The sequence below is a fragment of the Mesoplodon bidens genome, assembly GCF_964165515.1.
Source record: "Mesoplodon bidens genome assembly, chromosome: 19".
NCBI classification, from domain to species: Eukaryota; Metazoa; Chordata; class Mammalia; order Artiodactyla; family Ziphiidae; genus Mesoplodon; species Mesoplodon bidens.
In genome coordinates, this window is record NC_138179.1 from 17,270,418 (window position 1) to 17,286,398 (window position 15,981).

General features: G+C 51.0%; 1 protein-coding gene across 1 annotated transcript in view; it reads right to left on the minus strand.

Annotated features, from left to right (window-relative positions):
- Positions 1-13,451, minus strand: part of PITPNA (phosphatidylinositol transfer protein alpha) — a 40,856-nt gene extending 27,405 nt beyond the window's left edge. The window contains exons 1-3 of the mRNA XM_081220051.1: positions 13,204-13,451; positions 9,135-9,165; positions 4,186-4,331 (exon numbers count right to left, since the gene is read on the minus strand). Of these exons, the coding sequence (XP_081076177.1) occupies positions 4,186-4,331; positions 9,135-9,165; positions 13,204-13,223 (197 nt within the window). The 5' untranslated portion in view covers positions 13,224-13,451. The remainder of the gene's footprint in view (positions 1-4,185; positions 4,332-9,134; positions 9,166-13,203) is intronic.
- Between the last annotated feature and the right edge of the window lie 2,530 nt (positions 13,452-15,981).

Consider the following 15,981-nt stretch of genomic DNA (forward strand, 5'->3'; position numbering starts at 1 on the left):
GAGCCTGCGCTCTAGAGCCTGTGAGCCACAATTACTGAGCCTGCTCACCTAGAGGCCGTGCTCTGCAATAAGAGAAGCCACCGCAATGAGAAGCCTGCGCACCACGACAAAGAGTAGCCCCCACTCGCCGCAACTAGAGAAAGCCCGTGCGCAGCAACAAAGACGCAACACAGCCAAAAATAAATTAAAAAAAAAAAAAAAAAAGACGACGACAATGGCCTTCTACTGCACATTCTCCAGGCTGCAGCTCCAGCTTCTTTGTGGGGAGTTGACATGCAAGTTCCCCTGAGACCAGCAGGTTACTCTGTGTGTGAAAAGCCACCTGCCAGAGCCCGACACCCCAGCTCAGCTGGCTACTAACATCCACCTGCAACTTGGCCCCCTACCCGCCAGGAACAGGACAGCAGGTGAGGCCCCAGGCTACCAGCCACAGCTTATCACTGGGCCCAGGGCGTGGTACTACACATTGCAAGGATGAGATGTCTTCAAGAGTGGACCAGACTGACTGGCTGACTAACCTGGAATATGGGATCCAAGATGACTTGATCTGCTAGGGTCAGTTCTGGGCAGCCAGGAGGGCCTCAGGGCCATCTGCCTCCCAGGACAAAATATTTTCTTCCATTCAATTCTTATCTCAGGTTACAGAGCAGCAGGTACCGTATGAGCTCTTTTTGTTTCTTTTGTTTAAAAAAAGGTATGTGTATTCCTCTGCCTCAGCTTTTCACTGGTAATCTACGCAGTCTTAAGAGGCTCCAACAACCTCATCAGCTTAGTGCCTGAGGCCTAAGAGAAAGAGCTACCTCCAGGACACAGCTAACTCTGGACACGCAGAGCAGCCCACTGAGATCCACTCACTCTTGGCCACACTCATTCAGGTAAGTATTTCTATGGGTTAGGCACCACGATGCATGTAGAAATCACACAGACATGGCTCCTGCCCTCAGGGAGCTTCCATTCTAGTGAGGAGTGGAACTAACCAGGCAGAGCACTGTGAGAACACGGTGCACGGGGAGGCTCCCCAGGGAAAAGGAAGGTTTACACGGAGTAGCGAGTGGGTAGGACTGAGCTAGACAAGAGGGCGGGAGTGGGGTGGGAAAAGCTGGGGGGAAGAGAGAGAAGTTCAGAGTAGCTCGTGTAAGGTATGAGGTGGGGAATATAGGAGAACAAGCAGAGGCTGGGTCGTAAAAGATCTTGTAGCTGCAACAAAGAGGATGGACTTTATCCCGAGGGCAAAGGGCCATCTATAGTTTCTAAGCTAGGGAGCAACAGATCTTCTTCTGGACAGAACGCTTGGAGCTGTGCAGAGAAGTGGAAAGCATGGAGACCAGTTAGGAGCTGCTGTGGTAATCCAGACAAGAGATGATGGAAGGAAATGCAAAGGCTGGAGATAACGAAGGAGATGGACTCAAAAGGACTTGATGAAGGACTTCCCTGGTGGTCCAGTGCTAAAGAATCCGCCTTACAATGCAGGGGATGCAGGTTCGATCTGTGGTCAGGGAACTAAGATCCCACATGCCGCGGGGCAACTAAGCCCACGTACCAGAACTACTGAGCTCTTGAGCCTCAGCTAGAGAGCCCGTGTGAGGCAAACTACAGAGCCCACATGCTCTGGAACCCATGCGCCACAGCTAGAGACAGAAAAACCTGCACGCCGCAACTAGAGAGAAGCTCGTGCGCCACAGTGAAAAATCCCGCATGCCTCAACAAAGATCCTGCGTGCTCCAACTAAGACCCAATGCAGCCAAAAATAAAATAAATAAATAAATAAATAAATAATAAATCTTAAAAAAAAAAAAGGACTTGATAAGACGAACAAGGAAGAGGGTGTTGTGAACCCATGGTTTCTGATTTGGGACAACTAACGGCTTTGGTCCTCATGATGGGAGGTGGTCATGGCATTCAGCACTGTTGGTTTTCTTTTCTTTTCTTTTCTTGGCAATTGGGTGTTTTGGGGTTAAGAGTAGTGGTAGGTAGCAGTTCACAAAGTTTCCACCCTCTCCATAAGGGAAAAGGTGAGACATGTCCCACCCTCCATATGTACAGACCTCCTCTCTGCCACTTTGGTTGGACCAGCTGAGTCTTGAGGAGCCAACTGGCCCCTACTACCAGCCTCACTATCTCTTTTCAAAGTCCTCTTTAAAAAATACAAATGTGCTGTGGGGAAAGTGTGTCTTTCTTAAATTAATTAATTATTTTTGGCTGCGCTGGGTCTTTGTTTCTGCGCGCAGGCTTTCTCTAGCTGCGGTGAGCGGGGGCTACTCTTTTGTTGTGGTGCACGGGCTTCTCACTGCAGTGGCTTCTCCTGTTGCGGACCACGGGCTCTAGGTTAGCAGGCTTCAGTAGCTGTGGCACAAGGGCTTCAGTAATTGTGGCCTGCGTGTTCTAGAGCGCAGGCTCAGTAGTTGTGGCACAGGGTTTAGTTGCTCCGCGGCAATGTGGGATCTTCCCAGCCCAGGGCTCGAACCCATGTTCCCTGCAATTAGCAGGCGGATTCTTAACCACTGCACCACAGCCACAGGGGAAGCCCCAGAAGGTGTGTCTTAAGCCTTATTCTAATCAACAGTTAATGGCTCAGTAAGGATTGGTTGGCAGTCAACTCAGAGGAGGACGAGGAGAAGCCATGGAGGGAAAAGAGCACAATGTCAAGGAAATGGGATCCTGGTGAGTTGTTTTGTATTGTTTTGTTTTGTTTTTTTAACTTTCTGAGCACACCACGTGGCATGTGGGATCTTAGTTCCCCGACCAGGGATCAAACCCGTGCCCCCTGCAGTGGAAGAAGGGAGTCTTAACCGTTGGACCACCAGGAAGTCCTTTGATGAGATTTTTTCCCCACTTCAGTGTTGTTCTCTTCCTGGCTCTGGCACTCACAAAATCCTGGACCCCTCTGGGCTGGCACTTTTACATCCCTAGATCAGCAGGCTACATTAAATCAGCGATTTTACCAAATGAAAATGAAACTGCTTTGCTCAGTTTAACTGACTAGAGATTAAGGTTCAGGTTTAAGTTGCACAACAATGTGAATGTTACTTAATGCCACTGAACTTAAAAATGGTGGGACTGCCCTGGTGGCACAATGGATAAGACTCTGTGCTCCCAATGCAGGGGGCCCAGGTTCTAGCCCTGGTCAGGGAACTAAATCCCACATGCATGCCACAACTAAGGAGCCTGCCTGCCGCAACTAAGATCCAGTGCAACCAGATAAATAAATAAATATTTTTGTAAATGGTAAAAATGGTGACTTTTGTGTTACGTACATTTTACCACAATTAAAAAAAATAGCAGGTTTATTTTTTCCAGTATTGGGTAGTTTCTAAAACTAGATTGATTCAATTTCCATTCAAGCTGGTCTATGTCTACTATGGCTTTCAATGTCCTTTGGGCCAGCTTACAGTTTACTGAAATATTACTGTCTTGGTTAGGGATTCAGCAATTGTGTGGTTTGCAATGGATTTTGGTACACCAATCAGTTCAAGCTATACTCTTAAATACTTATGCCTTTGATCCAAAGAGAGGTACCAAAATTCCTCCGGTAGCTGATTTCACAATATCAGAATTTAAAATACTACCTGACCCCACAATTCTACTTGTAGGAACATTTACTACAGATTTACACACATTGAGTACATCAAAAGATTTGTGCAGAAGGAGTTTTAGTGAAGTACTGTATGTAAACATCTGGAAATGACTGTAAATATACGTCAAGAGAAGACTGGTGAAACAACTTCTAGCACATTTGTTTAAAGATACGACGTGTACTTTAAAAGAATGAGGCCAAATATGCTGACAGTTAAAGAGCCATGACAAGATAAGAAAGAAGAGATCCCATCTCTGTCAGATAACAAAGGAAATGAACAGCCATTTACACACACACACACACACACACACACACACACACACACACTCTCTCTCTCTCTCTGGTACTCTCTCTCTCTCTCTCTCTCTCTCTCTGGTACTCACAGACAATGGAAGGGCCCACACTTCCGAAGACTAGGAGCCTGGTGGGTTGAGTATTACTTTTATTTAAAAACAAACAACACTTTAAATGAGCAAAGAAGAACCACCTCTACCTACTCTCGCAGGTGAAGCAACTTGATCAACCAGCTAACAACTCAAAACACACCCCAAATGATCCGCTGTCTCCACTTTGACACCAGGACGCCTTCGCTCTGCCGTGCAGCCACCTACCTCTGTAAGTGGTAGATCTTGTGCGTGTACTGGCCTTTCTCGCCGTCCTTTTCATAGGGCTCATTCACCAGGACCTCCACGCCTTCACCACCACCCGTTTCATTTTTGCTGGCCTCAGCCACAGAATACAGCTGCCCTACTTGATACTGAAGAAACAGAGAGACGGGAGTTACTGCCAACGCAGAATCTTCTCGATGGCTGCACACAGTCCAGTTGCCAGGAACTGTCCAATTAGATCACTCTGGGACCCCCTGATCCGGGAGCTCATCCCGCAGTTTCTCACGTGGCCTTGCCCAAATCCGCCCAGAGCCTCTAAGAAAAGCTGCTCCGTGGCCTCTCTTTAGCCATCAGGTGTGTTTAATTTCATCTTTCCCATTTTCACATCCTACTTCAAGGCTTAAGGAGGCAGGTGAATATGCTTAATCTCACACCGCTATCCAGAAAATAGAGTCCAAGGTAGTTTTTGCCCTGGACCTGCCTTTGGTCCCAGATCCCCAAACAAGATCTGGGTTGGTTGTTAGAAATCTCTTTATCCCATTCATTTAAACAGGTCCTAAGACATGACTTCTTGTCAAGAAAGGTACCCAGCGCACTGTGAAATCCACAACCCCTGCTATAAAACTGGCTCATCTACTTGTTTCTTCTCCAGCGTTGGGCCCCTCCTCACCCTGCCAGCAGCTCAGAGGGCAGTCCTGCAGGCAACCAAACCTCCTGATGCTTTCCTGATTCCTGGTGGGGCTGAAGCAAGCGCCCTGCTTCCCGTATTAGATAGCACAGATTCCTATCCCACAGTGCTGGCTGGGTGCACCCTCTATGTTGGCACTTACTAGATGGCCAAAGCCTAGTTTTCCTTTATTTGGGTCACATGCCACCCTATCAAGTCACCAGTCAAGATCACTGGCCTCCTCTGATCCCTCAAGACAACTCAGTATTAGGGCCAATGACCTGGGCAGTGCTCAGACCTGGCCCTTCTGCTCCCTTCTCTCTGAGGGAAGCGGTCTAGGGGGGAAAATGAGGTGAAAAGAGAATGAACAGCAACCATTAAAGCAGGAAGTTACGCCTATACCAAAGGATGCATCTTCCCTATCACGGCCAGTGCCACCAGGCACAACACTTCAGGGAGTATGAGAAAAAGAAACTTGATTATAGTTTGGGGAGGGGTGGGGATCGATTTTCCTCACCCTCCATGCCCCCTCCCCAAGCTCCTGGTACTCTCAGGAGTGAAAGACAAAGGTCTTTCTCCCTCTGAGGCCTGCTCTACCTGGCAGCCTCCTAAGCACCACGGGGACATTTCTGGGCAAAACATGGAAGGAGGTGAAGCAGCACATCAGGACACTTCACTGTTCACCACGAAGCTGAAAGAGCCCTAACTCCCAACGCAGAAACGCAGCCCAGGATGCCAAGGAAAGGCCCAGGCAAACCGTCAAGGCTGGGGTAATCCTGTAAAGAGGAGCATCGGGGTGAGAGCCAGCCACCTTGACCTTGCTAATCCAGAGCAACATCAGGGCTGCCTCAATGCCCCCAGGGAACCCCAAGCGGTCCCTCTGCCTTTCCAAGTCCACCCCTAACAGAGGCATACATGAGAACCCCTATCACGTGGGTCAGGGTTTGGCCGAGCCAGGGGTTCCTAGGAGGGAGCAGTAATTCTGTGTCAGAGAAGAGTCATAAGAACATCTAACCACTGACTCAGCAAGCCTACAGGGGAGGGGAGGCCGGTGTTACCAGGCCGGTGGAGGGGACTGGGGGGCCGGCTGGTGGTGCTGCTTGGGGAGGGGCCCCGGCAGAGACTAATCCCCTTCATTTGGTTCCTCTTCAGCTGCAGGAATCAGAGGGCAGGCTCTAAGAGGATCAGTGTGTTGGGCTGGCATCTTCCCCTTTTAATCTCTCTTGATATTCCGATCCTTTAATCCCAATGAGACATGTAAGGCAGTTTTGTTAATCCTAAGGGGTGAATAAGACTAGCGTCCACAAGCTACAAGTGAGGGACACTTTTCATGTCAGAGGGCTCCCTTTGGCACCGTGGCTGTGCACCCTGGGAAAGCAGAAAGCAGCCAGACTCAGATGGGGTAGAGATGGGGGATGGGGATCAGAACATTAAATCAGATAAAGAGCCCCAAGGAGACGGGGCTTCCAGCCTCCTCTGGCCCAGGACAGTGCTCCCTGCCCTGGAGATCTGCTCCCTTGTTCCCAAGAAAGAAGACAGCTAAGGAAAACAGAGACTCCACCACTTTGGCAGTCTGGGAGTGGGAGCCCAGGAAGATGTAGTGGGTGGGCCTGAAACATGTCATGAAAGACAGCACAGCTGTTGGTCCCACCCCATGGACCTGCCAGCCCAGGCACCAAAGGGGCCTGGTGCCATGCATCTCTGGAAATGAGAAGTAAAACAGCCCTGCCCACGGTCGGGGGAAAAGGCAGCCCGAACTGAGCAAGGAACCACTGTTGGACACACCACGTTGAACAGCCAGGGCTCTCTTGCTTTGCTGCAGAATGTCCAGAAACCCTGCACAGTGAGTATTAGGCCAAAGGCTCTGGCCAGCCAGAAGCTGATTTTACCCCAAAACATTGATTCAAGCCATCAGGATGGTCATAAAGACAGGGGCTTCTCTATTCTCTTTTCATTCCCCTTCCAAATCAGAAAGCTCTGAGGGCCTCCAATTGGGAGGCGAATCCAACAGCCACATGACACTGGGCTGTTCCCAGGGGAACCGTTAGGATGGGTTATCGATAATGACTCTGAGAAGGTTGGTCATTACTGATTTCTTCTTTGGCTTCCGCATTCAAGATTTTCTGATCTTCTGGAAGGAAGGCTCAAGCCATCGAAAGAGCAGCTCCTGCTTCAACCCTGCACAGGCCAAGCACTGCTTTCTCATCAGTGGTTTATGGCTGAGAATGCGTTGACCATCACCAGGCTTACAGATGGATCGCAACCAGTGCTTACTTCCCAAGCTTCTGCTTTCAGGCTCAGTTCACCCCACAGTTTCCTCAATGCTCCAAAAACAAACCACCACAAACTGAAAACCGCCAATTGTGGATGCTCTCAAGGTGAGTTCCCCTTTCCCTCCATGCTTGGCTCCACCATAAGCAATCAGCCAAGAGGTGCCCCCGGACAGTGCTGGCCCTCCTGGGTCTGCCATACCTCTCAGAGACACTCCCACCTGTCATTCCATCAAGAAACTCCCTGCAGGGGCATCCCTGGCGGCGCAGTGGTTGAGAATCCGCCTGCCAATGCAGGGGACACAGGTTCGAGCCCTGGTCCGGGAAGATCCCACATGCCACGGAGCAACTAAGCCCGTGAGCCACAACTACTGAGCCCATGTGCCACAACTACTGAAGCCCACACGCCTAGAGCCCGTGCTCTGCAACAAGAGAAGCCACCACAATGAGAAGCCCGTGCACCACAACGAAGAGTAGCCCCTGCTCACCGCAACTAGAGAAAGCCAGCGCACAGCAGCGAAGACCCAACACAGCCATAAATAAATAAATAAATAAATAAATAAATTTTTTTTAAAAAAGAAACTCCCTGTAAAAATGATCCACTTCACCCCTAAACACCACTTTGAGGTACTCCTGAACTCCCGGGGGACATCTTCCTCTCTGGGGTGTTGGATCCTCCTGTACAGCAGAGAGAGAGGCATAGGACCCCCAAGTTTCAGGGCAAGTAACGTGCTGGGCCTTCCTGCTTGGCCTCCTGGTTTGGAAAATCATCACTTGCTGTTTTTTCATAAAGAGAGCAAGGACCCCAAAGGAGATGGGTTAGCAGGGCTCCCCCAAGCCAACAGCTCTCAGCCCAAGCCCGTGGTTCCCAGGCCCCATGTACATCTCAGGGGCCTCCAGGGATCGCAGCATCTACCCAGCCATCCCCTCCCCCAGCTGCCCCAGTCTCATTTCTCTTATCCTCCTTACCCAGAACTCCCACATCACGTTTGAGGCCCACCTTGACCCCTCCTCCAGGTCTCCACAGCTCTTAACAGACGTACAGCCCACCACCAGAGACAATCCTCTGGGGGGCCAATGCCTGCCCACCCTCTTTGGGCGCCAAGGGGCCATTTGTCTCATCTCAAGTGTGCTGCGGGCTCTGGTGGCCTGATCTCATTTTTCGAAGGTCCATTTCATATTTGGAACAGGGTGGAAGTTATCACAAGAGCTGACACTGCAGGAGAGAGAGCGACTGAGGGCACCATACTGGCTGAGCAGCTTCACCTAAAGTCGAGCTTAACTGAAAGCTGAGGGGCCTGTGGATTCCAAAAGGGGCAAAGAACAAGGCTGAGCTGGGAGAGGAGAGTGAAGGAAGTTCAGAGAAAGGGCGGGACAAGGAAGGCTCTGTGACAGTCTTCTGCTGTCCCAGAGACCAACTCTGAGTCAGCACGGCCTATGAACCTTCTTGTGGCAAATCCTGCCAGATCCCTATACACGTCAGGCCCAAGAACCATAAAAGGACAGAGGGCAAGCCAAGCCCATCTGTCATTCCCTGCCCTCTGTAAAAGAAGGGTTCTGGGCCTCGGTCTTCCTAGCAGTCACCTAGAGTATGGCTAGGAAGGGCCTCAGAGATTTCCAGTCCTGCTGGTTTGTCACACAACCAGAGAGAGCCAGACACTTCCCTGATGAGTCACAGAGGTCCCAGAAATGCACGTACTTAATCCCCTCAGTAACATGTCCCCAAACAGGCTGAGTTCTAGCAGGTAAGAGGGGCTGGTTTAGTGTCTATTCAAAGTTATCTTGCTGGTCAACAGCTTGAGGCAGGTTGCACATAGTTGGTCAGACACATAAGCGCCCTCCTTCAACTGAAAATTGCACCAGGAAAATTGCACATCGAGTACTGATGATCTCTGTGCTAGAACAAACATGAAAACCACAAGATGATACTAGTGTGGGCTGCCAGGAGCCCGAATGAGCTAAGGGTCACAAGCAAGTATATCCAACTATGAATAAAAAGAAGAAAAAGGACTTACCTCTTCTACAGACACAGGTAGGATGACTCGACTGCAAGAGAGGGAAAAGAGTATCAACTTCAGGCTCTGAAACCTGCTCTTAAAGCATCATCTTAGAATGGTATTAAATGTTTCGTTGCACGTGACACTACACTCACTGTCAAAAACCCAGCAGAGAATGGCCCCCGGAGTGCTTCAAGGCTACGACCCTCTCTCCCTTCTGGCACTTCATTTAAAACCCTGTGATTCAGTGCAAACCTGTCCCCTCACCAGCTACTTCCCAGGCCTCTGACTCACATTTGGAGCTGTCTTCTTCTCCCTCTCTCCCACTCATATCTTCCCCAACAAAACTCGCCCATGGGTCTACCTCTCTCCGTTAACACAGGAGGTTAACACAGGAGGACTCACCCCTGCAAATTCTGAAGCCAAGATGAGGATTCAGACCCAAAGAAGCAGGTCCTGGGGATTTACCTCTCTGTGGACCCAACCTCCCAACGACAGCCCTCAAGGTGAAAGGCTAGGAAGGGGCCAAGCTCCTTGGAGAATTAATCACCCTAAGAGCACGCACCAACCATCTCTGCTCTGGGGCCAGATATTACAATGCAAGCTACTACCACAAACCCATCAAGAGAGGACACCTAACTTACGTCCTGACCTCCAGAAGCTGTCCAAAGACACCCCAACTGATCACTTCCTTTTCCTTCTCCATTTCAATGACTACCAATTGTTGGAGGTACCACCAATCAATCACCTGATGGAGAAGCCATGGCCAGCAAAGTCCCACACTGGTCAGAACTCCACACACAGAGGTGCGAGGGCCAGCGGCCCTTCTCTCGGGGGCTTGCATTTGTAATGCAGAGCAACGGCCAACCCCCAGCTCAAAACCGTGAGGTCAGAGAGCTGAGACAAAAACGCTTGGTTGTATTCCTACGAATCAAGTCAGCTCCCAAGCTTAGATTCTCAGTTCCCAGACCCTAGGTGGAACCCCTGGAGCCTCCTGCGTCTTGCATGCTTTGTGAAGCACGTGCCGCTATGCTCTCCTTCCTATGCGGTGGTCCTGCCAATTGGGATCCTTGCTCCAGGCTGGTAAAGAGCCTGCTCACTAGTTTCTAGTCCCACAAAGGTCCCCAGATAGCAAGAGACACCCAGAGGGATCTGAGAAAAACTTCACACTCAAGGCAAGGCACAGAGCAGAAAAGTAGCAGGAAAAACAAAATGGGCTCCAAGTCTCTACTGCCTGCTAACTCCCCTTCCTCCAGAATGACTCAAATAAGGTAAATCCTGCAGGTTACTGGATGCTACCACTAATGCTGTCCTCCCATTAGAGAAAGCCAACAGTGCAGAAAAATACTTCCAACTTGGAGGCCACAATTTCTGCACCCTCAGGAGAAACTTCCTAGAAAACAATAAGCCTTTTATCTTCAAGAACAGCAGTAAAAATCACATCCAAGAATTTGCAGAAATCAAATCAAGGAGAATCCTGTTACAGGAAGTGTCAGAAAAATCAACAGGGACAAACTTCAGACCCTGGGCAGGCAGTAAGTCTCCCCCAAAAAGAGATGGGCATCAGCCAGTTCCTGACAGGATGCCCTGAGGCTGCTATAGGACAGATGCACACCCAGACATTTCTCCCTGGCTCCTTGGGAGCAAAACCACTTCAGCAGCAATAGGGTGCAATTCCAAAGGACAGGGCCACAGAGGCAGTGCGGGGCTGGGACTGGAGCCGTGTTCACTTCAGTGTGACCTTCACTTGCACTCCCCAGAGCTGCAGCGCTGCAGCCACAGCCCGGTGTGTCTGATGCCCCCTCTTGGTCCCCCGCCCAGGGATGCACACACACGCCCGAGCACACACAGGGCACAAGTTGGGCAGAAAGGAAATGCAGATGCCAGGCAGGCTCTGCATACCTGGCACCTTGGACCTTTCCCTGGCAGGCTTCAAGGGGAGGAGAACAAAGACTGAGAAGGGAGGACCTCTCTTCAAAACTCACTCATATCTCTTCTGAAGGTCCCTTCCTTTCCCTGCCTGACCCTCTTTACAAAACCTACAGGTTTCTACAGATTCTAGGATTCAACTGGGAATAGAATAAAAGAATCAGGAGAATGGGCAAAGTCTGTCATCTGTACAGTCAAGATTAAAATCCAAAGTGCACCATGCCCTCCTCTTGTTGGATTCCCAAGATTCTTCCTCCTCACCACACAAAACTCTGTACTCTGGCTGGATCAGCATCAGATTGGATGTCAAGAAATAGAGGTGGGGGGACTTCCCTGGCGGTCCAGTGGTTAAGACTCCGCGCTTCTACTGCAGGGGGCACGGGTTCGATCCCTGGTCGGGGAACTAAGATCCCGCATGCCGCTCAGTGTGGCCAAAAGAGAAAAAGAAAGAAAGAAATAGAGGTGGAGGGGCTTTGAAATAACACTCTTCAGATGAGGTGTCAAGCTGGGATGGCACCTGGGTGTGTTCCCTTTGCTATCCAAAGCTCCACACTATGTCCAAAAGTCCTAAACACCTCCAAGGAGCAAACCAGATGGGATGGGGCAAAGTCCCTTCACTGACAAAATGGAAACAGCTCTCAGCACACCTGCCTGGCTACCAAGTGAATTCCACCAGATGCTCTCTACCCGGACACCTCCCACTTCCGGACTTTCTGGGCTTCTGGCCGAATGCTGCCCACTTGCCCTCCCCTCCAGGGGAGCACAGTTTCACTGAAAGTTCTGCACGTACACATCCAATCTCTCCTCTCCCCCCACCCCCAATCTTTCCTCTTGGAAAAAGAAGAAAAAAAAGTCCTAAGATGTTTACTTGGAATCATGAGCTTCAGGAATGGGTCATCTCATATTTGAAAGATCAGCAGTCCGAACATCCCCACCTGTCATCCAGTCCCGTGGATTTCACGAGCAAGCCCATCTCCTTGCAACTCCTACCAGAAGTCACTCATCTCCACCGCCCATTAACTACTCAGAAGCTCCCTCACTCTTCACCATTTTTCCTCAGTCAATGGCTTTATGAAAATATCAATTCCTCAGAGCAATTTCCCCATCTCTTTGCACCAAGACTGAGAATCCCCCAGAGACACGCTGGCCCTGTCCCCCACCCCAACTCCAATAACATGTATATTTACTCACAAACATACTCTTTTTCTAAGCTGTTCTCCTCCCCGGTAACATCCTAGCTCTCTCCCTCACCATAACTCCCCCATATCACTTCAGCCCCTGCCCAATATTGTCTGGACTCCTCACCCAAGTGTCTCCAAGTCCCAAGCAATCTTCCTAAGGCTTTTTTCCCAAATACCTCGTCCTCTGCCCCCACCACGTGGGCACCATGTCACACCATCTGTCCCCTCTGCTATCTCCTTTTACCCTTCCCCTGTCGCTCAGCCTGACCCTGACTCCCTAGTCCTTTTCCTGTGTCTACTTATCAGGATCCTTCCCCTGATGCCTAAGGCAACCACTCCTCACACCCCAGGCTGCCCTCAACACTCGGCCCCATCATCCCAACTGCATTCTTGAAGCTGTCTTATCTGATCTCCCAGTGCCCCTTGGTATTGTTCAGCCCCAAACCCCTCTCCACTCTGGCTGGCTCCCCGGCTCCCCAGCCCTGTCTTGCCCTTGTCTAACCGCTCCTCAGCCACTCGGACAACTCCTCCCTCTCCGGTGGGTCCTCTCAGCCAGTCCTGCAGCTCTGGCTGGCGCCTTCCTCCCTTAGCCTCCAGTCTAGGACCACCGCACATCTCATCCAGCACCCTCGATCCCCTCAGCCCCTCCTCATGCCCTGTCCGGCTCTCAATGTCCCCTTGACCTCATCTCAGGCCTGCCCGGCCCTCTTTGTCCCCTCAGCCTCTCCTCAGGCCTCTTCGGCCCTCACTGCCCCTTGGGCCCCACCTCAGGTGCTGTCCCTCCCGCTTTATCCCCGTTCGGCCCACCTCGGGCCCTGTCCGGCCCTCGCTGTCCCCTCAGCCCCTGCTGGGCCGCCCATCCAGCGCTCTCCATCCCGTCGGGCCCCGTCCGTCCTCCGCCAGGCCATCACCCTCCCTGCTCGTCATCCTCGACTCTCCCTCCCTCCTCGCTTCCGCACGGCCGGCTGGACACTCACTACTCCTTGAGCAGCACCATGTCGCTTCGCGGCTCGGCGGCTGCCCGCTGCCCGCCCAGCCTCCCGCCCGCTGCCCGGCGGCCGCTCTCCCCGTGGCCCGGCCCGGCTGCCTGTGCGCCTTCGTTGTTGTCTGCTCTGTCCCCGCCGCTCTCGCTGCAGTCGCCGCACCGGCTCCTGCCGCCCCTGCCTCGCCGCCTTCCGCGTCGCTGCCGACGCCGCCCGGAGCTCCAGTTCCGCAGCGCCGCGCGGGGGCGGGGCGTCTCTGCGGCAACCAGAGCGTCACGCGCAGCGCTGCGCGCTGACCTAAGCGCGGAGGCGGAGCCTTCCCGGGCCCTCCTCTCTTGTCCTTAAGTGGGCCGCGGCGCTGACATCCGCGTCCGGGGTGGGTCCCGGGCGTGCGCAAGACCCGGGCAGTAGGTGGGGCCGACACCGAGGTGTGCAGCAGGGTCCTGGGGGTGACTGTTCATCTGCAGGCGGAACAGATCCCCCTGTACAGCTGGGCCTCCCCAGTGGTGTGGTTTGAGATCTAGGAAGAGGCTGTGTCAAAAAATAATAATAATGGCCAGGTTTACGTGCACGTGCTCTTCTAAGGGCTTGACTCCTTACAACAGCTCTACCAGCAATGTATTATTACTGTCCACAGTGACAGGTGAGGAGGAGGCAGAGCTTAACAGACTTGCTCAAGAAAAAAAAAAGAGAGAGAGAGAGAGAGAGACTTGCTCAAGTCCAAAGCTAGCATGTGATGGGGCAGAGATTTTCACCTTGCTGTCTTAGTGTAATGTCTTTTTTTTTTTAATTCATTTTATTTATTTATTTATTTATTTATTGGCTGCATGGGCTCTTCGTTGCTGCGTGCGGGCTTTCGCTAATTGCGGCGAGCAGGGGTTACTCTTCGTTGCAGTGCACTGGCTTCTCATTGCAGTGTCTTCTCTTGTTGTGGAGCTCTAGGGCTCTAGGCACACGGGCTTCAGTAGTTGTGGCATGAGGGCTCAGTAGTTGTGGCTCGTGGGCTTAGTTGCTCCGCGGCATGTGGGATCTTCCTGGACCGGGGCTCAAACCCGTGTCCCCTGCGTTGGCAGGCGAATTCTTAACCACTGTGCCACCAAGGAAGTCCTTAGTGTAATGTCTTTCATCCAAAAAGTATTTGCTAAGTGCCTGCTGTGTATCAAAATCTGTGCTTTCCTGTTGGTGGGAATGTAAATTGATACAGTCACTATGGAGAACAGTATGGAGGTTCCTTAACAAACTAAAAATAGAACTACCATACGACCCAGCAATCCCACTACTGGGCATATACCCTGAGAAAACCAGAAGAGGGAGACACAAAAGGGAGGGGATATGGGGATATATGTATACATATAGCTGATTCACTTTGTTATACAGCAGAAACTAACGCAACATTGTAAAGCAATTATACTCCAATAAAGATGTTAAAAAAAATTATCATCACAAAAAGATGAAAAAAAAAAAGGAGCTACCTATGTGAGGTAATGGATGTGTTAATTATGTTGATCTTGGTAATTGTTCCATTTTATTCCATGAGTGTGTGTGTGTATATGTATATATATATATTCATCTCATTGTAGACTTTAAATATATACAATTATATCAATATTTGTCAAATATTCATCAATAAAGTCAGAAAAAATGAAAAAAAATCTGTGCTTTTGTTGAGTGAGCAACGTATCTAGCCCTTAGGGAACTCAAGGTCAAGTGGGGGGGGGTAGGTGGAGGGACAGCTAGGCAGTTAGGATGAAAAGGACTGTGAGAGGTGAAACACAGGTTTGGTGGCATTACACCCAGGAAGTGTAGTCAGCAAAGGCATTCTGGAGGAAGAGGTTCTAAGCTGAGCTCTTCAGGGGGCTGGGAGGGGAGGAGGTACCAGGCAGAGTTAATGCAAAAGCTGGGGCCCAGAGGGCCAGCATGTGCTCTAGGGGAACTGAGAGAGGTGACTGGGACATAAAGTTTGGGGGCTGAGGAGCTGTAGGAGATGGGAGTGGGGAGAGGGTTGGGGCCAGAGTATACAGCTCCTGGGGGTGATAAGGTGTTTGTAGTCCATCCTCAGGGCATGGGCTGGCATCTACGGTTTTTTATGCAGCTCTGGCGTTTGAAGGCTCACTCTGAGAGCTGAGTGAAAAGGGGACTAAGGGAAATAGAACAGAGGCAGGGAGACTGGTGAGGAGGCCTCTGCAGAAGTCCAGGCAGAGTTGGACTAGGACAGTGGTGGGATAAGGGGGGGAGAAAAAGAGAAATGGAGGACTTCCCTCATGGCGCAGTGGTTAAGAATCCGACTGCCAATGCAGGGGACACGGGTTCAATCCCTGGTCCAGGAAGATCCCACATGCCGCAGGGCAACTAAGCTCATGCACCACAGCTACTGAAGCCCACCAACCTAGAGCCCGTGCTCCACAAGAGAAGCCACCGCAATGAGAAGCCTGCGCACCGCAACAAAGAGTAGCCCCCGCTTGTGGCAACAAGAGAAAGCCCGCGTGCAGCAACGAAGACCCAACGCAGCCAAAACTAAAATAAATAGATAAATATTTTTTAAAAAAAGAGTGAGAGAGAGAGAGAGAGATGGATTTAGAAGCAACTCAGGTAAAATCAACAAGACTTATTGACTAATTGGCTGAGAGAGTGAGAGCAAGAAGGGAAGAGCAAAAACTTCCCAGGTTTCTAGTCTGGGAGACTGGGTGGACGGCACTGCCTTCAGGAAAACACAAGGAAGGCAGATTTGCACAGGGGAAGACAATGGCTGAAAGGGAGCAGGACCCTGTGGGG